Here is a 25,501-nt window from a genome sequence, read left to right on the forward strand (position 1 = left end):
CCCAAAGACACCCCCCCTTCCCAAGGATTTCCACCCATGCAAGGCGCAAGGCACCCTCCACGCACCAAGTTGCACGCCCAATGCAAGGGAGGGGAGGGCGAGGGCCGAGGGGGGGTCGGCGTAGACCCCCCCCCCCTTGCAAAGGACGTCTCTCCCCCACACACACCCGCCACTCCGGCCAGGCCCCTGCAAAGCGAAGCGGCTCCGCCGGGGCTCCTGCGCCCGAGCAGAGGGTGGGAAGGCTGCGCCTGCGAGAGCGCATAGGGCTCTGTGGCGCAATGGATAGCGCATTGGACTTCTAGATCAAATGACGGGACGGAGTCATTCAAAGGTTGTGGGTTCGAGTCCCACCAGAGTCGCGTTTTTTTTTCCCCGCTTAGAAAAAAGAACCCAAAAACGGAGAGGGGAAAAAAGCCAATTTTGGAAAGAAACTTTTTCGGGAGAAAAAGAAAAAAACTTTGGGCAAAGTTTTGCAGCACGGGACGGAGAAGCAAGAGAGACAACAGGGGAGTCCTTTTGAACCCCCCCCTTCTTTCCTTCGTTCCCCTTCCTCCTTTTCTCACCCCCCCCCCACCGCATTAACACCCCCCCCCCCCAAACACTAAAAAAGGCGAGACTGGGTTGCGTTCCGCCAGCGGGGCGGCGCCAACGCCAGCGCTGAAAGCAATACAAGACTAATGGAAGGGACCCCTGCAGGTCATCTAGTCCAACCCCTTGCCCAAACGGGAGATCCATCTGCCTCTACGTAGGATCGAACTCACCACCTCCTGATCGCGCTCCACCTCCAGTAGAATCGGAATAAAGCTGGAAGGGACCCTGGAGGTCTTCTAGTCCAACCCTCTGCTCAAGCAGAAGAGCCTATTAATGTAAAAAAAACCACCCCAGTGTTTGGAGCACCCTCATCTTGTTTTGAAGCTCTAAAAGGTCACCTTATTCATTTCTGCAGTTTCTAGTGTCTTATTGATTAAATTTTACGCTGATGGGGTTATATCTGTTTTTTATTTATTTTTATTTTTTATTTTATTTATTATTTATTTTTATATATATATTTAGAATTCCCCCTCCTTATTTCCGTTTCTTTTGGATCCGTTTTTGACCTCACCTGCAAAAAGAAAGCAAGTAAAATGCTTGGCTGCATGGTTAGAGGTATAACAAGCAGAAATGGAGATTGTGATTCCGCTGTATAGATCGATGGATTTGGAATAATACTGTGTTCAGTTCTGGAGACCTCACCTACAAAAAGATATTGATCAAATTGAAAGGGTCCAAAGACAGGCTACAAAAATGGTGGAAGGTCTTAAGCATAAAACAGATCAGGAAAGACTTCATGAACTCCATCTGTATAGTCTGGAGGACAGAAGGGAAAGGGTGAGACATGATCGAAACATTTAAATAGGTTAAAGGGTTCAATAAGATTCAGGAGGGAAGTGTTTTTCATAGGAACGTGAACCCAAGAACAAGGGGGCACAATCTGAGGTTAGTTGGGGGAAAGATCAGAAGCAATGTGAGAAAATATTATTTGACTGAAAGAGATGCTTGGAACAAACTTCCAGCAGAGGTGGTTGATAAATCCACAAGCACACCTGGCATAAACAGATCCATCCTAAGATAAAATACAGGAAATAGTATAAGGGCAGACTAGATGGACCATGAGGTCTTTTTTATGCCGTCAATCTTCTATGTTTCTATGATGTGATTTTCATTTGGAGACCGACAACTGGTTCATACGGAGAGGGGCGGCATACAAATCTAATAAATAATAATAATAATAATTTATGACGTTTTCACTTTAACCACTGGATTACTTAATTCATCAACTGCGGGGATTCGCTTAACAACCGGTGGCAAGGTAAGTTGTTAAAATGGGGACAAAACCCCAACTCTTTGGGACATAAATAGATTCAATTGTGGTCGTTAAGTTGAGGTCTCCCTGTATTGTTTGGCTGTGAGGAAGAGGAAACTGTTTCACAACTAACAACCCACCTCCCTGTAACTAAGTATTAAGTATTTTGCATAGTTGTTTTCTTTTAACCTTATCTAAGATAGGAATGTTATCATAGATTCCTTCCTCACTGGAATCCCTAATGTTGTAATCATTCTCCCAGGGAAACATATGTGCTTGTCTCACGCTCACTGAAATATATTGCTCAAAAATAAAATAAAGGGAAAACTCAAAGAACACATCCTAGATCTGAATGAATGAAATATTGTTCTGTACAAAGTTGAATGTGCTGACAGCAAAATAAAATTTATTGTCAATCAGTGTTGCTTCCTAAGTGGACAGATTGATTTCACAGAAGTTTGATTTACTTGGAGTTATATTATGTTGTTTAAGTGTTCTCTTTATTTTTTTTTAACAGTATATATATATATATAAACCATAGCTTTAAAAACACAGGAAACCATTTTGCAAACTTTATTTAAAAACTGGAATGAGAAAACCATATATAAAGATATTTAAGAAAGAAGTTTGGGACACGGGGTATTTTAAGGACGTAAGATAAAATCTACGAGATATCGAGAATATAAAGAGAAAATACACCCCAGTTCAGATGCAAATGATTAACTCTGCATATTCGTACCTGCCCTATAATACAAGGGCTTGTGTAATCCAATTTATCACTTCAATCTGCTTTGTAGAGGGGACTTCTTGTAAACAACTCAAGGCAGAAATAAGTTGTCTTTTCTAGGCTGGACATCACAAAATCATCTTCACGGTGGGGTTGGATGTTCTTTCTGCGCCAACTCCAAAAGCTCAAACTGCCCAAGGAGCTGCTGATACAATTCTACAGAGGAATCAATTAAGTCTGTCACCTGCACCTTTGTAACTGTCTGGTTTGGTTCTGCAACCCAACAAGACCGACACAGACTTCAGAGGAGAATCAGAACTGCAGAAAAAACAATTGCTGCCAACCTGCCTTCCACTGAGGACTTGTAGACTGAATCAAAAAGAGGTCTGTGAAAATATTTTCTGACCCCTCGCATCCTGGACATAAACTGTTTCAACTCCTACCCTCAAAATGTCACTATAGTGCACCGCACACCAAGACAACTAGACACAAGGGCATACAAATTTAATAAATACAAATTTTTCTCCTGAATGCCATCCCTCTGCTAAACAAATAATTCCCTCAACACTGTCAAACTATTTCCTAAGTCTCCACTGCTATTAATCTTCTCATCACCCATCTCCTCCCACTAATGACTGTATGACTGTAATTTTGTCACTAGTATCCTTATGGTTTATATTGACTGCTTCCCAATATAATTTGATTGCTTATTTGTACCCGGGCTATCATTAAGTGTTGTACCTTATGATTCTTGACGAATGCATCTTTTCCTTTATGTACCAATGCACATTATGTAAAAATGAACATCAGGGCATATGCACCAATGACAAATTCCTCGTGTGTTCAATCATACTTGGCCAATAAATAGAATAGAAAAAAATATATATTGTATTATATTGAGTGACAGGAAGGCATGAGAAACATTAGAAAAGATTTAGGATCCGATGGGTTGGAGGTGAGGCGTTGGGAGGTATCCTATTGAAGGAATCTCCGATCCAAATCTACAAAAGGTTTTTGCGAGAATGAATCTGCTGAGAGACATTATCCATTTATGGCTTGTGAAAACTCAGCCATTAAAAACAACAACAACAAAACTATACGTTTTTTAGGAGCCGAGATCTAATTTCAACAACTGTCTTCATCGTTCAATCTTTTCCCGCCAGGGTACCATCAATATCTTCTCCATTTTTACTGACAAGGTTGCGATATTTCTAGGTTTTGTAACTCATGCTTTTTTCACACACACCCTTTTAAATGTTCTTTTAACAATTCAGGCCGAAGAAGAAGTTGGGGATGGAGCCACTGTTGAAGAAGACGGAGAGATCAATACAAATTGACATGATCGATAGCATACAAGGAAAATCTCTATAAATTATTTTACAGGTGGCATTATGCCCCAAAAAGAAAATTGAGGCTCTTTTTGGTGGGGAAAAAGTTGAAGAGGTCAATAGGTAGTCCTCAACATACGACCTCAATTGAGCCCGATAATAATTTTTTTAAAAAATTATTATTATTATTATTATTATTATTATTATTATTATTATTATTAATTGGATTTGTATGCCGCCCCTCTCCGTAGACTCGGGGCGGCTAACAACAATGATAAAAACAGCATGTAACAATCCAATACTAAAACCTTATTATAAAACCAAACATACACGCAAACATACCATGCATAAATTGTAAGGCCTAGGGGGAAGGAATATCTCAGTTCCCCCATGCCTGACGGCAGAGGTGGGCTTTAAGGAGCTTACGAAAGGCGAGGAGGGTGGGGGCAATTCTAATCTCTGGGTGAGCTGGTTCCAGAGGGTCGGGGCCACCACAGAGAAGACTCTTCCCCTGGGTCCCACCAACCGCCATTATTTAGTTGACGGGACTTGGAGAAGGCCCACTCTGTGGGACCTACCTGGTTGCTGGGATTCGTGCAGCAGAAGGCAGTCCCGGAGATTATGTGATTAAGTGACCCATTTAAGTGAGTTTTGCCTCAAATTAGCCAAAATTTACCCAAGTTTAGATCCGAATTGTTGGAAATGTAAAAAAAAACCCTATGGAACGTACTACCATCTTTGGTGGACGTGCCCTGTAATTAAAAAATTCTGGACCATGATACAAACTTGGTTGCCGATCAATTTCCGGTCACAATTCAAAGTGTTGGTTATGACCTATAAAGCCCTTCATGGCATCGGACCAGAATATCTCCGAGACCGCCTTCTGCTGCACAAATCCCAGCGACCGATTAGGTTCCACAGAGTCGACCTTCTCCGGGTCCCGTCAACTAAACAATGTCGGTTGGCGGACCCCAGGGGAAGAGCCTTCTCTGTGGCGGCCCCGACTCTCTGGGACCAGCTTCCCCCCAGAGATTAGAACTGCCCCTACCCTCCTTGCCTTTCGTAAACTTCTCAAAACCCACCTTTGTTGTCAGGCATGGGGGAATTGAAACATCTCCCCCGGGCCTATATAATTTATGTATGGTATGTTTGTAGGTATGTCTGCTTAAAAATGGGTTTTTTTAAACTATTTTAAATTTTAAATTGTATATTATTAGATTTGTTATGAATTGTTTTATTGTGTTGTGAGCCGCCCCGAGTCCACGGAAAGGGGCGGCATACAAATCTAATAAATAATACTGTAATAATAAATAATAATAATAATAAACGAAATACTAGATTGTAATCTGGAATTAAAACCGAGACATACCTACTGGGAATAATAAGAGGAAAACACTCAAAAGAACATTATTACTTAACTATACACATGCTAACAGCCGCCAGATTAGCAATAGCAGAAAAATGGAAAAATGAACACATGCCATCCGAAATAACGGTAATTAATAAAATACTAGAATGCGCCGAAATGAGAAAACTCACTCTAGAACTATGTAATGAACAAAATAAATAAATATACAGCGTTCCCTCGATTTTCGCGGGTTCGAACTTCGCGAATAGCCTATACCACGTTTTTTCAAAAAATATTAATTTAAAAATACTTCGCGGTTTTTTTCCCTATACCACGGTTTTTCCCACCCGATGACGTCATACGCCATCGCCAAACTAATAATTTTTGCAAATAAATAACAAAAAAAACAATAATTGTTAATAAATAATTATGTTTATAAATATCAGGATCACTAAGTGTCTTATTCAATGGTGAGTACCAGTAATAATGGTGAGTAAATGGTTGTTAAGGGAATGGGAAATGGTAATTTAGGGGTTTAAAGTGTTAAGGGATGGCTTGGGATACTGTCCATAGCCACAAATAGTGTATTTACTTCCGCATCTCTACTTCCGACTTTCGCGGGCGGTCTCGGAACGCATCCCCCGCGGAAATCGAGGGAACACTGTATATCATATGGGAGAAACTGTACACATGGCTTGAAAAAAGAAAAAAAATTATAAATCCATGAACATTGATATTATGCTGATGTTAAGGAAGCGAATATTAGTTAAATTTTAATAATAATATTGCATGTTTTTCTTCCCCCCCCCCTCTTTTCCCCCCCTTTGTACGTTATTTGTATTACTTGTACAGTGATACCTCATCTTACAAACGCCGCATCATACAAACTTTTCAAGATACAAACCCGGGGTTTAAGATTTTTTTGCCTCTTCTTACAAACTATTTTCACCTTACAAACCCACCGCCGCCTCTGGGATGCCCCGCCTCCGGACTTCGGTTGCCAGCGAAACACCCGTTTTTTGTGCTGCTGGGATTCCCCTGAGGCTCCCCTCTTTGGGAAACCCCACCTCCAGACTTCCATGTTTTTGTGATGCTGCAGGGGAATCCCAGCAGGGGAATCCCAGCAGCGCAAAAACAGGTGCTTCGCTGGCAACGGAAGTCCGGAGGTGGGGTTTCCCATGGAGGGGAGCCTCAGGGGAATCCCTGCTGCGCAAAAATGGGCGCTTTGGCTGGCAAAAGGGGTGAATTTGGGGCTTGCACGCATTAATCACTTTTCCATTGATTCCTATGGAAAACATTGTTTCGTCTTACAAACTTTTCACCTTAAGAACCTCATCCCGGAACCAATTAAGTTTGTAAGATAAGGTATCACTGTATTATACTGTATATTTTTTCTCTGCTTTGTTTTTCGCTTTTTTGTTACTTGTGTTTTTTTTATTGCTACTCTTTGTCCTTACCTTTGTTTGTAAAGCTTTTGAAAACTTATAATAAAAATTATTTTTAAAAAAGAAGAAGAAGAAGGCGGGGTTCCAAATGCCCTAAACTTTTGCCAGAGGATTTAATTTCCAGAATTTAATTCTGGGGGTTTCCTGAAAGTGAGTTGCTTCCGTTAGGTGTCCGTCTGTTTGAAGTCGTGGAAGCTCAAACCCGGATCCCAGGAGGCGGCAGAATGCCGATTTCGCGGCGAAGAGATTCGACCGTTTGCTCCCAACGTTTCTCGTAATAAAAATTCAAGATGCAGGTTGCGTTTTGCCCGCTCTCAACGGCCCAGGGGATGAGCTCCGCGGTCAAAAGGTGCCACTTTCTGGAGGAGCAAAGAAAGGAAATAAAAATGGGGAAAACAATTTATTTTGTTTATTTAAAACAGGAAGAAGGAGAAGAAGAAGAAAGAGTAGAAAGTAGAAAGATTAAAAAGCGGCTGTAGTTGAGACTCAAAAAGATCTTCTTTGCTCCCAGGGAGTTATATAAAGTCTTCTTAACAGGTGGTGCCGTGTTTAATCCAATTTAATCCTAGCGATTTAACAGAGCCCCGTGTTAAAATTTAGACCTCGGGTGATGCTTGTTCTTGTCTAGTCTATTTCCCCAGAAATGTTTTTTTTAAATTATTATTATTATTATTATTATTATTATTATTATTATTATTATTATTATTATTATTATTATTTGACGTCAGGCATGGGGGAACTGAAATATCTCCCCTGGGCCTATACAATTTATGTATGGTATGCTTGTATGTATGTCTGCTTAAAAATGGGTTTGTTTGTTTTTAAATATCTTAAATTGTAAATTATTAGATTTGTTATGAACTGTTTTTATTGTGTTGTGAGCCGCCCTGAGTCTACGGAGAGGGGCGGCATACAAATCTAATAAACATAAACATAAACGACAACAATAATAATAATGATAATATTTGTATGCCGCCCCTCTCCGCAGACTCAGGGCGGCTCACAACAGTGATAAAACAATATACAATAACAAATCTAATATTAAAAGTCTAAAATAACAATTTAACATTAAAAGCCTAAAAACCCCATTATTTAAAAAAGCATACACACAAACATACCATACATAAAACTACATAGGCAAGGGAAGATGTCTCAGTTTCCCCATGCCTGACAGCAGAGGTGTGTTTTAAGAAGTTTATGAAAGGCGAGGAGGGTGAGGACAATCCTAATCTCTGGGGGGAGCTGGTTCCAGAGGGTCGGGGCAGCACAGAGAAGGCTCTTCCCCTGGGTCCCGCCAACCGACATTGTTCAGTCGACATTGTTCATGGCACCGGACCAGATTATCTCTGGGACCGCCTTCTGCCACACGAATCCCAGCGACCAGTTAGGTCCCACAGAGTTGGCCTTCTCCGGGTCCCGTCAACTAAACAGTGTCATTTGGCGGGACCCAGGTGAACAGCCTTCTCTGTGGCGGCCCCGGCCCTCTGGAACCAACTCCCCCCAGAGATTAGAATAGCCCCCACCCTCCTTGCCTTTCATAAGCTCCTTAAAACCCACCTCTGCCGTCAGGCATGGGGGAACTGAGATATTCTTTCCCCCCAGGCCTATACAATTTATGCATGGTATGTTTGTATGTATGATTGGTTTAGAATAAGCGTTTTTACTTGTTTTAGTATTGGATTGTCACATGCTGTTTTTTTATCACTGTTGTTAGCCGCCCCGAGTCCACGGAGAGGGGCGGCATACAAATCCAATAAATATATAAATTAGAAGTCATTTGAGCTGGTGACACCTTGAAAAAAGGCAAGGGGATAATTTTCAAGGAGCACTTTAGCAAATCCAATCAACTAATCAAGGACACAAGTTTCACCCAAGCTCTCCAATGCAATGGGTGGCTGTGTCAGTGGGTATCACAAGGCCGTGATTTCATCTGGAAGATATGCCGGGCCAGTAAGCTTGCAATGATAAAATTCTCTACTGACCTGGTATTTAAGCGCAGAGGACCGAAGACGGCTCCCAGAATGCACATGGGCAGGCCAGTCTGGACAGCCTCAAACCACTTGACCACGACTTCCCCTAAGAAAGAACATCAGAGAAGCAAGAAAATCAGTTTTGGAGAAGCCATGGGATGGTGATTAGAGAAACGTTGATTAATAAAACAATTTCAATACCGACATTTAAAATAAAAAAATAAATAAACAAACAAACAAAAAACAAAAATTTGATCAGAACCTGATTCCGACAACATTACTCTTTTAACTTGTTTTTTAAACTCAATTAAACGTTCACACTATAACATTATAATCTAATTACTGTACTTACCTTATTCTATACTAACCGACTTACACCTTTCTTCTTTTCCAATATTTATATAAATATATTTTCTTTTCTTTTTCCTTTTTTATTCCCATTATTGATATACTACTGTTACATCCAATAATATATTATTACATCATGTCGTATCTCCTGATAACGTCTCCCCCCTCCCTCTCCCTTACTATTTAACTTTTTTTCTTTTTTTTACTTATATTTTTTCTTTCACAAATACTTTATACAATCGTAAATCTATTTTCCTACCTTTCTACAAATATGTTTTTTACTACCCTTATTACTAATTACAGTGATCCCTCGAGTTTCGCGATCTCGATCTTCGCGAAACGCTATATCGCGATTTTTAAAAAAATATTAATTTTTTAAAAAAACACTTTTGCGTTTGGCTTCAGGACTCAGCTGGGAAGCGGCGCGGCTGTTTTTAAAGGTCGCAGCCGGCCTGGGGGGCTTCCCAGCACCCCCCCGAACCCCCAACCTGGGTCTTCCCAGCCGCCCACGCAAAGGGGAAACCCCGGCTCCTCGCTGATGCCCGCCGCTCGCCCGCCTGCCAGCAAGAGGGGGAAGACCCAGGGAAGGTTCCTTCGGCCGCCCAGCAACTGATCTGCTCGGTAGCGCAGCAGCAGCGAGGAGCCAAATCGGGGTTTCCCCTTTGTGTGGGCGGCGGGGAACGCAAACTCCACCATCTACGCATGCGCGGCCATAGAAAAAAAAGGGCGCGCATGCGCAGATGGTGTTTTTACTTCCGCAACCCTACATCGCGAAAAACCGATTATCGCGAGGGGTCTTGGAATGGAACCCTCGCGATAATAGAGGGATCACTGTACTACCTTTATAGCTTTTAAATAATAGGATATGTTAGATAATTGAAGTATTGACAGTAATAAGATACAAATGTGAACATTTAATTTTTGTTACAATGTCAGATATATACTGTTGTGGTTAGCTCTGGCCCAGCTCCTGCCCCAAGGACTGTGGATGTGGGGGAGACATCCACATGCTGCAGGCCTGTTTTGCCCCCGGTGGAATCTGCTGAGGAAGGCTCCTCTGACCAAGAAGACATGAGTGACAGGGAGGAGGAGAGTGTGGCAGACAGCTCAGAAGGAGATCAATTATCTAGCTCCTCCTTGGATTCAGAACAAGAGTTAATGATACAGCCACACATGCGGAGAGCGATGCATAGGCAACAACAACTGAGAGATTATTATCAAAGAAAATGAGGCCACCTGTGGTTGGGTGGGGCTGTGGTAATTAGTGAGGCTGCTATAAATAGCAGCCTGTGGGTTTGGCCATTGTGGAGGATTATCTGATCCTTGTGTTTCGTGACTGCTTTACTGACTTTGACTTTTTGTGTGCTGATTTCCCCCCGCTTTGAAACTAAACCAGAGCAAAGGGTGTTTCACTTTGTGAAAGAAGAAGGACCGTGAATTGCCTCACAGCTGCAAGCTAAGTATCACAGAACTGATAAGGAACTTGTACAAATTACCAGTTTCTTTGGAGACGAGTGCTCCAACTCTCAGTATTCCTTAGCCAGCTGAGTTGAAGTCCACAAGTCTTAAAAGCTGCCAAGGTTGGAGAATTATTATTATTATTATTATTATTATTATTATTATTTATTAGATTTGTATGCCGCCCCTCTCCGAAGACTCGGGGCGGCTAACAACAATATAAAAAGACAATGTAAACAAATCTAATATTAAAAACAATCTAAAAAACCCCAATTTAAAAAACCACTCATACATACAAGCATAGTTCCCTCTAAGCTGAGCAGTGAGCAATCGCTCACTTAAAAATCATCATCAACTCAGAGTTTTCCAAACCTGCCCAGAAGCCGAGAGGGAAAGAGTGAGAGGGAAGGAGAGAGAGAGGAAGAGAGGAAGAGAGAGAAACAGATAGAAAAAAGAGAGAAAGAAAAAGAATGGGAGTAAGGAAGAAAGAAAATCAAAATCTAGTTTGAAACTAGCTCAACTATTTAAGTGGCATTTTGATATTGATAGAGTTGCCCTATTATGAGCTCACTGTTATAGACACACAGTACAGTATTTTATTTTGAAATTCTCTGAGGCAAAACAGGGTGGGTTTTTTATTTGTTTGTTCGTTCATTCATTCATTTTCATTCATTCATTCATTCATTCATTCATTCATTCATTTATTATTTCTGTGCCGCCCAGTCCCAAAAGGACTGCCGCTCAGACACTATACTTTTCCGCCCCACCCCCTCCAAAAATTAGAGGGAACACTGCATACAAGCATACCATGTATAAATTCTATAAGCCTAGGGGGAAGAGAAATTTCAATTCCCCCATGCCTGACGAATTGATGGGAGTGGCTGGGATTTCCTTGATCTAGGGAGAAACGAAATGGGAGAGGGGTCAGGTGGATGTCCAAGAAAATGCCCATGTAATGGAAAGAGGAAGAGAATGTGCATAGAAGGACAAAGATCTCAGCCCCCGTTGATCTAAAAATAAGGTATATATCGGGAATCCCTCAGCCAGGCTGTTGCTACAAGAGAAACTACGGGGTGATTCATCCTCGCCACTACTTTAAAAATTACAAAGCTTTCTTGCTTCAGACTCCGCATGGATTGCTCAAAAAGCGTTGGGCAAAGCAACGTGGCCTCTTTTTGCTTTGAAAATCCCAGTGATTCACAACCTTGGGCAGAGCCCTGAAAAGTAGGCTAAAGGTGGCCTTGCCCGAATTTCAACACCCTCGCCCGGGATTATCTGCGGTCCATCAGCAGTTTTTCTTGATGGGAGGTTGAGCAGCTCTTGCGGTTAAGAGCAATTATAACGCTGCCGCCTTGCATTGGGAATTAAGGAAGAGGTGATTAAAACCGCCTGTTTGATGGCACGGAGGCCGGGGCGTTTCAAGAAGTAAATGAAGTGGAGGAGGAAAGGAGAAAGGGGGAAAGGGAAGGGAGGAAGGAAGGAAGGAAGGACAGATGGACAGAAGGAATTGGAAAGGAAAAGGGGGAAAGGGAAGAGAGGAAGGGAGTTGGAAACAAGAGATAGGAAAGGAGAAAGGGAAAAGGAAGGAAGGAGTTGGAAATGAGATGGAGGAAAGAAAAATATGAATTGAAGGAAGGACAGATGGAGAGAAGGAATTGGAAAGGAAAGGAAAAGGGGGAAAGGGAAGGGAGGAAGGAAGGGAGTTGGAAACAAGAAAATTTATAATAATTTAATAATTTATTAGATTTGTATGCCGCCCCTCTCCGAAGACTCGGGGTGGCTCACAACAACGATATAAACAATATTATACTGGCACAAATCTAATATTAAAAAAAACTAAAAACCCTATCATAATTAAAAAGGAAAGGAAAAAAAGGGAAGAAAGGGAAGAAAAAAGAAAGAAGGAAGGGAGGGAGGGAGGGAGGAAGGGAGGAAGGGAGGAAGGAAGGAAGGAAGGAAGGAAGGAAGGAAGGAAGGAAGGAAGGAACAGGGTGTCCAGGGGGAAAGCATTTTGACATTTCCCTGTAACTTGCAATCTAGTTAAGGCGCGGTTGTAGATGACGTCATACCAAACGGCTAAACCGTGGAGAAATATTGGTAGCTGAAGAAGCAAGTTGTTGCCACAGTTATGCTCATTTTTGCTTGACTCTGCCAGGCAGCAGACTCTTCCCTTCTGGCCAGTGATTGGCTGCCAAATGTTTTACTCCACACTGCGAGTGTGGCTTGATGGTCATGTGACCAGGTAGGAGTGGTTTGACAATCATGTGACTGGGTGGGAGTGGCTTACTGACCAAGATAAGTTTCCAAATAGGTGCTTGGACCCTTTTTCAGTGGATTAAGTCACATTATTTGAATAGCCACAAAAAGGACAGACAGTGTTATATGTTGAGGACCACAGTCACATTTGAAGCTTTTGTACTCAACCCACAAGGTTCAGTAGGATAACAGATTAGGCAAGTAGCTCAATTTTCTTCAACTGATATAAAAGTTCAGTTCTAGATAATGATTACAATGATTAAAGCGCTTAGGGGTAAAAATATACTATTTAATTATTTCTTCTTTTAAAAATAATTAAGGATAAATTACTTAATTAATTAAGATACTTAAGGTACTAGAGAAGGATGGACAACACCCCCCCCCCCCATTAAGTATTCAATAAATAGTGCATAAACTTACTACCTCCACTGCGCCCCAGAAAGATGAATGTTATTGAATAAATGTTTGTTTGGGTTTTTTACTGGTTTATACACTGCTCAAAAAAATAAAGGGAACCCTCAAAGAACACTTCCTAGATCTGAATGAATGAAATGTTCTCATTGAATACTTTGTTCTGTACAAAGTTGAATGTGCTGACAACAAAATGAAATTGATTGTCAATCAGCGTTGTTTCGTAAGTGGACAGTTTGATTCCACAGAAGTTGGATTTACTTGGAGTTATATTGTGTTGTTTAAGTGTCCCCTTTATTTTTTTCAGCAGTATATTTAATGTTATATATTTTATCGTTTTATATTGCCTTTGACTGTATGCTCACCCCGAGAATCCATTAGGAATTGGGTGGCGAAGAAGTTAAATAAATTATATTAAATTAAGAGAACTCACCCAGCATGTTAGTAGGCATGCCAAGGAGGGTGTGTAGCAGATCGTGGACTTCCCGATATCGCTGGATGACGTAAGCCAGATCCTCATCATCTATGAATCGGGCTGGCATCCTTGTGTCTGGAGAAACCCTCTGTCCATCAGGAAATTTAGAAAAGCAAATGAAAAGCAAATATTAAATTTCCCAGCTAGGGCAAAGCCTTAAGTATAAACAAAGGCGAATTATTATTATTATTATTATTATTATTATTATTATTATTATTATTATTATTATTGGATTTGTATGCCGTCCCTCTCCGTAGACTCGGGGCGGCTAACAACAGTAATAAAAAACAGCATGTAAATCCAATATTAAACAGCTAAAAAACCCTTATTGTAAAACCAAACATACATACAAACAAACATACCATACATAAATTGTAAAGGCCTAGGGGGAAAGAATATCTCAGTTCCCCCATGCCTGACGGCAGAGGTGGGTTTTAAGGAGCTTACAAAAGGCGAGGAGGGTGGAGGCAGTTCTAATCTCCAGGGGGAGTTGGTTCCAGAGGGCCGGGGCCGCCACAGAGAAGGCTCTTCCCCTGGGCCCCGCCAAACGACATTGTTTTGTTGATGGGACCCGGAGAAGGCCCACTCTGTGGGACCTAACCGGTCGCTGGGATTCGTGTGGCGGAAGGCGGTCTCGTAGATACCCTGGTCCAGTGCCATGAAGGGCTTTATAGGTAATGACCAACACTTTGAATTGTGACCGGAAACTGATCGGCAACCAATGCAGACTGCGGAGTGTTGGTGTAACATGGGCATTTTTGGAAAAGCCCATGATTGCTCTCACAACTGCATTCTGCACGATCTGAAGTTTCGGAACACTTTTCAAAGGTATTTGAATTGCAAAAGCAGCTATGCAGGTTGGAGAATCCTGGGAGTTTATTTAATTTATTTTATATTTAACCAAAATTAAATTTGAAATTAAATTTGAAATTTAAAAACCATAATACAATATAAAACCCCACAATTAAAAAAACCCCAATAATCCATGAGTCCATGACTCATCCACTCCACTAACACATTACTGGCCGGAGCGGATGTTATCCGCTGAACGGCTCCAGGCCTGTTGGCAAAGCTGAGTTTTTAAAGCCTTTCGCTAGGCCGGGAGGGTAGGGGCAGTACGAATCTCCAGAGGACCGGAGCCACCACAGAGAAGGCTCTTCCCTGTGGTTCCGCCAACAGACACTGCTTAGCCGATGGGACCCAGAAAAAGCCGACTCTGAGATCTGACCGGATGTTGGGACAAATGAGGCAGAAGTTGAAGTCCACAAGTCTTAAAGTTGCCAAAATTGATGACCTCCAAGGTTCTTTCCAACTATGCTAGATTCTTATTTATTTTTTGTGCTACCAGTGGCTTGTTTCTCAAATGCGGGGTTATAATGCCATCTAGTGTTTGGGAATGAAATATTCCCATCAAGGCAATTTATTATTATTATTGTTGTTGTTCTTGTTGTTGTTGTTATTGTTATTATTATTAGGATTTTTATACCACCCCTCTACCCAAGCCATAAAATCAACTTTCTCTCAGTACATTCACCGGCCAAGAATCTAATATCCCCAAGCCTGGTGGCACAAATGAGTCTTAAGACCCTTGCGGAAGGCGAGGAGGGTGGGGGCAGTGCGAATCTCCAAGGGGAGCTGATTACAGAGGGCTGGGGCTCCCACAGAGAAGGCTCTTCCCCTAGGCCCCACCAAGTAACATTGTCTAGTTGATACGACCTGGAGAAGGCCGACTCTGTGGGACCTGACCGGTCGCTTGGATTCATGCAGCAGAAGGCGGTCCCGTAGGTAGAGAGCACCGTAGATTCCAAATTCTCTCCTAACACTGGTGATGTTACCTAGCTGGGTCATGAAAGGTCTACAAGAAAACAACCAAACTCAGAGAGCGCCATGGATTCCACATTCCTCCTTCTAGCACTGATGATGTTCCCCAGTTGGGTCATAGTTTTTTTACAATAATGTATTTTAAATTAGTTTTACATTTTTTTATTATTAGATTTGTATTTATATTATATTGCTGTTATGTTGTGAGCTACCCAGAGTCCTCGGAGAGGGGCAGCATACAAATCTAATAAATAATAATAATAATAATAATAATAATAATAATAATAATAAATTATATTATAATAATATATATTATATATTATATATATTTATAATAATATAATAATAACATTTATTATTATTATTATTATTATTATTATTATTATTATTATTATTATTATTATTATTATGTCAATACAACACAGCAAACAAGATCACTGCTGGATTTCGTATTTCATCACCAGTCGGGCGCTTCCCAAGCACCTAGGACTGCGTGATGTAGCGGCGAATTATGTTTGCCGATCCCATTAAAGCGGCCTTTTGCAATGGACAGATGGAGATTTTGTCAATTCCGATGGTTTTCAAATGTCCGCTGAGATCCTTTGGCACTGCGCCCAGCGTGCCAAGTACCACTTGGACCACTTTCACTGGCTTATACCAGTCGTTGCAGCTCGATTTTTAGATCTTTTTATTTCACTAATTTCTCTAGCTGTTTCTCCTCCATTCTGCTGTCTCCTGCGATTGCGATGTCGATGCTCCATGCTTTCTTTTTCTCCACAATCAGGATGTCTGGTGTGTTATGCTTCAGAATTCGGTCAGTCTGAAGTCAGAAGTCCCACAGTAGTTTTGCTTGCTCATTTTCGACCACTTTTTCGGGCTTATTATGATCCCACCAGTTCTTTGCCACTGGTCAATGGTAGTTCCGGCACAAGTTCCAGTGGATCATCTGTGCCACAGCATCATGTCTATGCTTGTAGTCAGTCTGTGCAGTCTTTTTGCAGCAGCTGAGTATGTAATTGATTGTTTCATCTGTTTCTTTACAGAGTCTGCATTTTGGATCGTCGGTTGATTTTTCAATTCTGGCTTTGACAGCATTTGTTCTAATGGCCTGTTCTTGTGCCACCAGTATTAGTCCTTCTGTCTCCTTTTTGAGTGTTCCACTTGTAAGCCATGACCAGGACTTTTCTTTATCGACTTTGCCTTCAATCTTCTCCAAGAACTGGCCATGCAATGCTTTGTTCCGCCAACTGTCCATACGGCATTGAGTTACAGTTTTTCTGTACTGGTTCTTAGTTTGCTTCACCTTGAGAAGCTTCCTATTGTTGACCTCCATCAATGCTGACTCTTTGCTCTCCTTCATATAGTCAGCTAATGCATGCTTCTCTTCTTCCTCTGTCTGCTTCACTTGCAAAAGTCCTCTGCCGCCTATTTTCCTTGGTAAATACAGCCTGTCAACGTCACTGCAGGGGTGTAGTGCATTATTATTATTATTATTATTATTATTATTATTATTATTATTATTAGATGTCTGCAGTTAAAAACACTAAGCTCTGGAAGCAACAAGGATCGCACAGTCCTCCTGCTCCCTTTCTAGCACTGATGATGTTCCCTAGTTGGGTAATGAAATGTCTGTAGGAAAACAACCAAGTTCAGACAGCACCAAAGGATACTGCACCCACCCTCCCATTTGCTTTGCAAACGAAAATAGAAATCCTCAATGTATCGTAGGACAAACGGTCTTCGAAATCTAAGTTGGCATGGTACTCACGTTATTATCCAAAAATCGCATGTATTCTCGGCCGAAGGTCCCGTCGGGAAGTCCCCGAAGTCCAGCCACGTCCAGGTTGGAAAGGCGGATCCGAGGCCGTTCTCTGCGAAGGAAACCAACGGAATTGAAGGCAGCAGCTCAGCTCGTGAGAGTGGATGCTGGATACACAATGGACCACGGGTAGCATCTTTGGTGGACCTAAGCATGCGTGCCACCTGAGACATCGAGACGTTGCCCTGTCTCAGCTCTGTTCTGGGCATGGCCCTCGGGGCGAACCCACCAACTCAAAATCCCTTATTTTATGATATAATCAAACTTTTTTAAAATATTTTTTTATTATTTTTCATTAGACAAACAAAAACAGACAACATTCAACATTCAAGGAGCTACCATTGCTCCGCTTATCATAGAAGTCTAACTAGTACAAAAAGAAAAGTTTGGACCAAAAAAATATCTCTTCCTCCATTTCACTCTATTTCTCCCTCCCTCTTTCTCTCTCTTCCTTCCTTCCCTTCTTTCTCTCTCTCCATCCCTCTTTCTTTCTTTCTTCCTCTCTTTTTTGCTCTCTTTCTCTCTCCCTCCTTGCCTCCCTCTATGTCTTTCCCTCTCCCTCCTTCCCCCCCCCTCTCTCTCTTGCTTTCTTTCCCTCTTTCTCTTGCTTTCTCTCTCTCTCATTCTCTCTCCCCTCCTTTTTCTCTGTCTCTCTTTCACCACGCCGGCAACAGAGAGAAAAAGAAAGAGAGACAGAGAGCCGGAGAGAGAGTGGAGGGCGCCGTTTTCTTTGCCTCTGCCCGCCGGCTCTGCAGCTAAGAGGCAGCAGCCATCAGCCCCCTCGCCCTCCCAGACGTCCCCAGCGCCCGGCCACGCGCCGCTTCCCGTTAGCCCGGCCGACTTTTCCCTGCTGCCGTTTTCTCTTCATGGCGCAAAGCCACACAGTCCCGGACTCCCGGATCGCTCACTTCTCCGGCCAGCAAGCCGGCTGCCCGGAAAAGCATCGCGCTTTTTCAATGCGCGGCGCTTTCCTGGGCAGATGGCTTTGCTGATGTGTGGCTTTGCGCCATGAAGAGAAAACGGCTCCGGCCCGGACTCCCAGATTGCTCGCCCCAAGGCAGGAGGCGGCGGTGGAGGAGAGGGGGCGGATCGTGCCCCAAGACAGGAGGCGGCGGCGGAGGAGGAGAGGGGGCGGATCGGGCGGGCAATGGGGCAGGGCGGAGAAGCCAGGGGCGCATTTGGCCGGAGGCACCGTGGGGAGGCAGGGGCGGCCGCGGCTCCCTTTACTGCTACTGCCGCACCTCCCTGCCCCTGCCTCCTTTTTCCCGCCTTCCTTCTTTGGGGCCCAGCAGGAGAGCGCCGGAAACAGCTGCGAGTGGGAGCTCCAGGTCAGAGGCACCGGCAGTCCGGCACCGGCAGCGCCCCGCCCAGCTGGAGCTTCCCTAGGAGCTTCGCGGCACACCTGACCGTGTCTCGCGGCACACCGGTTGGGAAACGCTGTTATAGATCATAGCCAACACTTTGAATTGTGACTGGAAACTGATCAGCAACCAATGCAGACTGCGGAGTGTTGGTGTAACATGGGCATACCTAGGGAAGCCCATGACTGCTCTCGCAGCTCCATTCTGCACGATCTGAAGTTTCCAAACACTTTTCAAAGGTAGCCCCATGTAGAGAGCATTACAGTAGTCGAGCCTCAACTGGGACATCTTCCTCATCCTCTGACTGGGACCACTCCCCCATTGTCATATCAGCCCCCTCTAGTGGTTCCTTGGGCTCAATCAGGTCACTTTAACATAGAAACATAGAAGATTGACGGCAGAAAAAGACCTCACGGTCCATCTAGTCTGCCCTTATACTATTTCTTGTATTTTATAGTTTAGTTTATAGTTTATTAGATTTGTATGCCGCCCATCTCCAAAGGATGGATGGATATACGTTTATCCCAGGCATGTTTAAATTAAATTACTGTGGATTTACCGACCTCGTCTACTGGAAGTTTGTTCCAGGTATCTACTACTCTTTCAGTAAAATAATATTTTCTCACGTTACTTTTAATCTTTCCCCCAACTAACCTCAGATTGTGCCCCCTTGTTCTTGTGTTCACTTTCCTATTGAAAACACTTCCCTCCTGAACCTTATTTAACCCTTTAACATATTTAAATGTTTTGATCATGTCCCCCCTTTCCCTTCTGTCCTCCAGACTATACAGATTGAGTTCATGAAGTCTTTCCTGATACGTTTTATGCTTAAGACCTTCCGCCATTTTTGTAGCCCGTCTTTGGACCCGTTCGATTTTGTCAATATCTTTTTGTAGGTGAGGTCTCCAGAACTGAGCACAGTATTCCAAATGTGGTCTCACCAGTGCTCTATATAGCGGGATCACAGTCTCCCTCTTCCTGCTTGTTATACCTCTAGCTATGCAGCCAAGCATCCTACTTGCTTTCCCTACCGCCTGACTGCACTGTTCCCCCATTTTGAGACTGTCAGAAATCACGACCCCTAAATCCTTCTCTTCTGAAGTTTTTGCTAGCACAAAACTGCCAATACAATACTCAGATTGAGGATTCCTTTTGTCCAAGTGCATTATTTTACATTTGGAAACATTATACTTTCTCCATCCCTCTCTCTCTCCCAGGGTATCCAGAGGGGCCTGGCTCATCCTCCTCAAAATTTGACATGGCCTGAGGTGGACAAGGAGCGCTCACAACAAGATCCAGCGCATGGCAGCTGATTTTTGGCCTTGGGGAAGGCTGTTTTCACCCTCCCCAGGCTTCAGGAGGCTTCCCGGAAATCTCCAGAGTATGAAAACAGCCTAACGGGCAAACCGGAAGTTCGGAAAAATGGACTTCCTGTAATCAGAATGTATTCACTAATTCACACAGATGGGTTTTTATCTGCTTAAAACTATCTGTTTGTCCAAGCTTTAGGTTTAAAGAAAGATGTGTTTGTGTATGTGTGTGTGTTCCACTTACTGTAGGACCTGCCTTCCTTCCGGGTCGTTCTTCATTTGTTCCCAGAGATTCTGTAAAGCGATTGAACCCGTTGTCTCTCCGAGGACCGCTATCATATCTGGAAGGAGGGGAAAAGAAAAAAAAAAAGAGAGGGATGGATACAACGCAACCGTCACAACGATAGCGATCATTTCGTGATCATAAAGCGGAAGGTGATCCATACAAAATTTGCTCCCGACTAGAAGACCAGGCTGTAAACCAGTGATGGTGAACCTATGGCACGGGTGCCAGAGGTGGCACGCAGAGCCATATCTGCCGGCATGAGAGCCATTGCCCTAGCTCAGCTCCAACGTGCACATGTGTGCTGGCCAGCTGATTTTTGGCTCACACACAGGCTCTGGGAGGGCGTTTTTGGCTTCCAGAGAGCCTCCGGAGGGATGGGGGAGGATGTTTTTACCCTCCGATGCCTCCATGGAAGCCTTTGGAGGGCGAAACACGAGCCTAATGGGCCCAGATGAAGTTGGGAAACAGGCCGTTTCCGGCCTTCAGGGGGCGGGGAAAACTGTTTTCGCCCTCGCCAGGCATTAAATTATGGGTGTGGGCACTAGTGCATGCGTGATAGCTTTTTCGGTATCTGTGGGAAAAAAGGTTCGCCATCATTGCTGTAAACCATCCAGAGTGTGTGTGTGGTAGCTGGTGTGTGTGTGTGGAGGGGATCTTCACCATTGCCACAAAAGCTGACCGCTAGATCTTCAGGTCAGCGGTTCAAATCTCACCACCGGCTCAAGGTTGACTCAGCCTTCCATCCTTCCAAGGTGGGTAAAATGAGGACCCAGATTGTTTGGGGGCAATAGTCTGATTCTTTGTTTTAAAAAAAGTGCTATGGCTAACATGTTGTAAGCCGCCCTGAGTCTAAGGAGAAGGGCAGCATTTAAAAAAAATCAAACAAACAAACAAACAAACAAACAAACAAACCGCCCGGAACCGTCTTCTGCTGCACAAATCCCAGCGACCAATTAGGTCTCACAGAGTTGGCCTTCTCTGGATCCCGTCGACTAAACAATGTCGGTTGGCGGGCCCCAGGGGGAGAGTCTTCTCTGTGGCGGCCCCGGCCCTTTAGAATCAACTCCCCCCTGAGATTAGAACCACCCCTACCTTCCTTGCCTTTCGTAAATTGCTAAAGAGGGGCGGCATACAAATCTAGTAAATAATAATAATAATAATAATAATGACCCACCTATGTCACCGGGCATGGGGGAACTAAGATGCCCCCAGGCATATATAGTTTATGAATGGAATGATTGTGTTGCATGGTTTTAATGTTGGGTTTTAAATGTTTTTTTAATATTAGATTTGTTATACTGTGTTATTTTGTTGTGAGCCACTCCGAGTCCATGGAGAGGGGCAGCATACAAATCTATTATTATTACTATTATTATTATTATTACTATTATTATTATTATTATTATTATTATTATTATTATTATTATTAATTAGATTTGTATGCCGTGCCCCTCCGCAGACCTGGGGCGGCTCACAACAGCAATAAAACAGTGTACGTACAATGAACAAATCTAATATTTAAAAAATATCTAAAAACCCATTATTTTAAAAAAACATACAACACCAGCATACCAGACATAAAACTATATAGCCTGGAGGAGATGTCTAATCTAAATCTAGTAAATTATTATTATTATTATTATTTTTAAATATATTTTTATTGGTTTTGCACATAAGGTTACATAAAACAAACATAAAACAGTGCACAGTGCATGTGCCCATCACCCGACTGACAATAACCATCACCATCACCACCAATTGCGGGGGGTTCAAATATTTACTAGTTTATATATATATATATAAATTTTTCCTAAGCTCTACTTTGCATTTGTTATTATTGACACAGTGATTGGAGTTTATTTTTCACATTTTCGTCACAGATTCTACTCAGCATATAACCTTTCACCTTATTCCATCGTGCCATCAGCTTCTCCAATTTATTTTCATCAAAGTTGTTTAATCTTATTTCCTAAATCTAATAAATTATGAATGAACGAATGAATAAATGAATGAATAAATGAATGAATAAATAAATAAATAAATAAATAAAAGTAAACAAACAAATCAACAAATAAATAAATCCCACACCCCTCCCCAGCTCACCGTGGCGATAGGGGTTGTAGAGAGACATGAAGGCCGATCCGGCGGTGAGCAACCATTTTTGCAAGAGGCTGGTGGGGATGTGGTTTGGATAGAGGGGGAAATTGTTCACCTCTTCCAGCGGGCTCAGGAGGGCTGAGAGGGGTCTGGCGTGGCCAATTGGGCATCCTGTAGGCAAGAGAACGGGTTAAAGTTGAGAGAATCAGAAATATGCTGCTCAAAAAAATAAAGGGGAACACTTAAACCAGTGTTTCCCAACCTTGGCAACTTGAAGATATCTGGACTTCAACTCCCAGAATTCCCCAGCCAGCATTCGCTGGCTGGGGAATTCTGGGAGTTGAAGTCCAGATATCTTCAAGTTGCCAAGCTTGGGAAACACTGACTTAAACAACAGAATATAACTCCAAGTAAATCAAACTTTTGTGAAATCAAACTGTCCGCTTAGGAAGCAACACTGATGGACAATCAATTTCGCATGCTGTTGTGCACATTCAACTTTGTACAGAACAAAATATTCCATGAGAATATTTCATTCGTTCAGGTCTAGGATGTGTTCTTTGAGTGTTCCCTTTGTTTTTTTGAGAAGAATAGAATAGAATAGAATTCTTTTTTTTTAAATAAACTTTATTAATTTTCATAAAATTGACAGACCTACATACAAACATTTAACATATAGTTGGTGTTGCAATTACCCCTCTCATCTTAGAAGTCTATTTTTATACAGAAAAAGAATACACTATTAATTCATTAAATCAACCTACTAATTTAAATGAAAAGAAGACTTTTGTTCAAACATTATAATAAAAAAAAGAGAATTCTTTATTGGCCAAATGTGATTGGACGCACAAGGAATTCATCCTTGGTGACTACTGCATATAAATGTTAATATTAACATTTATATATCCTTTTTGGATGCTAACTTACCAAAAAATAGTTGGATTTGTATTTGTATTGTTGTTGACGTTCGTCTGAACGTTGTGTCTGTGTTTGGTTTTTATGGGTTTTTTTAAATGTATAAAAACCTAATAAAAAATATTTTAAAATAAATAAATAAATGTTAATATTAACAGGAAAAAGTGAGGAGTTTGGGACCGAAATCTGGAAGACTTGCCTGCGAGCCAGCTGGATTCTAAAACGCTTCCCCTGTTCCCTATCCATGGCAGGAATCTCAGAGCCCTTCTGGACAGCAGCCTGTGCATGGTTGGGATTTTCCCCTACGATGGAAATTTATGCAAAAAGAGTGTTTTTTAAAAAAAAATAATGCATTTTTTTTAAAGTGCAGGGAAAGGTAACTCAGAGGGCTGTCAAGTGCATTGCAAGCTAAGGAAGGGAATAAGGGGTGTTTCCAGGTTCGGACGGTGCTGCAGTGCCCCCATCTGGCCAGGAAGTCACCTCGGAACAAAAAGAGCAAAGTGGAGAGCGCCCTCTAGCGGCCACTCAAAAAACAAGCCTACAGAGAAGTATGCAAAGTGGGGAAGGGGTTCTGGGTGGGATTTTAAAAGAAAGAATCTTGCAAAATACAGGGTGTGTTCCAAAAGTAATGCAATAATTTTTTTAAAAGAAATTTATTGAACAGATTTGCACAAACCCTTAAAATTCTTCAAAGTACTGTCCTTGGGCCTCTACACATTTTTTCCAGTGACTCTGCCATGACCGGTACGCGCTCTGGAAGGCATCTTCGGGGACCTCTCGCAAGGTCTTCATGGCTGATTGGATCTCTTCTATGGGTGAAAAACAGGTTCCTTTCAGGGCTGGGCACAAAAAGAAGTCTGCTGGGGCGACGTCAGGACTATAGCATGGGTGGAGCAGTGTTGGCACCTGCTGTTTGGCCAGGAACTCGTGGACTCGTAGCATGTTGTGGCCAGGTGCATTTTATGTCCATAGAAGAGATCTAATCAGCCATGACAAAGACCTTGCGAGAGGTCCCCGAAGACGCCTTCCAGGACGCGTACCGGTCATGGCAGAGTCGCTGGAAAAAATGTGTAGAGGCCCAAGGACAGTACTTTGAAGAATTTTAAATGTTTGTGCAAATATGTTCAATAAATTACTTTTTTTAAAAAATTGCATTACTTTTGGAATGCACCCTGTAACTTACGTGCAATTTCTCCCGTTATATGGCAAGGCAAGAGGGAGAAAGCCGAGGGGAGATTCACATAAAGGACCCCAAGCCAGGCACACCCACCCACCCAACCCTAAATGTTGCATTCTGCTTTTCCCATTCAGCAGAAATAAATCAGTAGAGCAAAAAAGCAGATCTGCTTTGTAACCAGAAAATACAGAACTTAAAATTATTCCATGCAATTAACAAGAAAGTAGCCAGAAGTTAAAACATTTATACCAATCATTTGTATTGCATTGTTCATTTTTTGTATATGTTTTTGTTTTTAAATGTAAATAACTCAATAAAAATTAATTTTAAAAAGAATATAAATTATTCCATACAATTAAAGTAACCAGAATATAAATCATTCACTACAAAAACAATACAATGCAAATACAATTCAATACAATACAATACTGTACAATCATTTGTATTGTATTGTTTTGTCAATTTTTGTATGTTTTGTTGATTTTAAATGTAAATAACTCAATAAAAAATATTTTTTAAAGAAGGACTTAAATTATTACACACAGTTAACCAGAAAGTAACAAGAAGTTAAATCATTCATTACAATACAATCGTTCCATTCCATACATTTAACCAGAAACTAACCAGAACATAAATCATTCATTAAAATACAAATACAATACAAAACAATACAACCATTTGCATTGTTTTGTCCATTTTTGGTATGCTTTGTTGTTTTTAAATGTAAATAACTGAATTTTTTTTTTTTTAAAGGATTTAAATTATTCTATACGAATTAAACAGAAAGCAACTGGAACTTAAATCATTAATAGAAATCATTTATGTTGTGTTGTATTGTATTGTATATGTTTTTTGTTGTTCTTAAATGTGCCTTGTCTGTTGACCTGTTGCAAAGACACCCTCCCCCCAACCCCGGTCTTCTAAGCAAGCCCTCCCCTTTATTTCCCCCCCAGCCACTGACCTCCAGACGCCTTGCGTACCGATTCTCCCCAACGCGGAGTTGCGCTTTTGCGCTTTTACGCACGGATTGGAGAGAATACCCGGCCGGCTGGCTTGCTTGATTGGTGCTCGAGCAGGCGAGCTCGTGTTCCGGGCGGGACTCTATT

The 25,501-nt window shown here is 42.1% G+C and overlaps 1 protein-coding gene and 1 non-coding gene across 3 annotated transcripts; one reads left to right on the forward strand and one right to left on the reverse strand.

The window, feature by feature from the left end:
* Nucleotides 1-264: 264 nt before the first annotated feature.
* On the forward strand, nt 265-359 carry TRNAR-UCU (transfer RNA arginine (anticodon UCU)). The gene is made up of 2 exons: nt 265-301; nt 324-359. It is a non-coding gene; the product is annotated as a tRNA-Arg (tRNA).
* Nucleotides 360-2,400: 2,041 nt separating this feature from the next.
* COQ4 (coenzyme Q4) lies at nt 2,401-25,494 on the reverse strand. Of its 2 annotated transcripts, none has more exons than XM_070758833.1 (9): nt 25,357-25,494; nt 23,418-23,520; nt 22,310-22,474; nt 20,165-20,261; nt 17,199-17,301; nt 13,568-13,697; nt 8,674-8,767; nt 6,704-7,050; nt 2,401-3,872 (listed from the first exon to the last, which is right to left on the reverse strand). In XM_070758833.1, exons 2-8 carry the CDS (start codon nt 23,503-23,505, stop codon nt 6,888-6,890), a joined length of 840 nt encoding a protein of 279 aa, XP_070614934.1. In that variant the 5' UTR covers nt 23,506-23,520; nt 25,357-25,494; the 3' UTR covers nt 2,401-3,872; nt 6,704-6,887. The 2 variants fall into 2 exon arrangements, with proteins under 2 accessions (XP_070614934.1, XP_070614933.1); XM_070758832.1 differs by lacking the exon at nt 25,357-25,494 and adding an exon at nt 25,280-25,303.
* Between the last annotated feature and the right edge of the window lie 7 nt (nt 25,495-25,501).

Source organism: Erythrolamprus reginae, chromosome 8, assembly GCF_031021105.1.
Source record: "Erythrolamprus reginae isolate rEryReg1 chromosome 8, rEryReg1.hap1, whole genome shotgun sequence".
Classification (NCBI taxonomy): domain Eukaryota; kingdom Metazoa; phylum Chordata; class Lepidosauria; order Squamata; family Dipsadidae; genus Erythrolamprus; species Erythrolamprus reginae.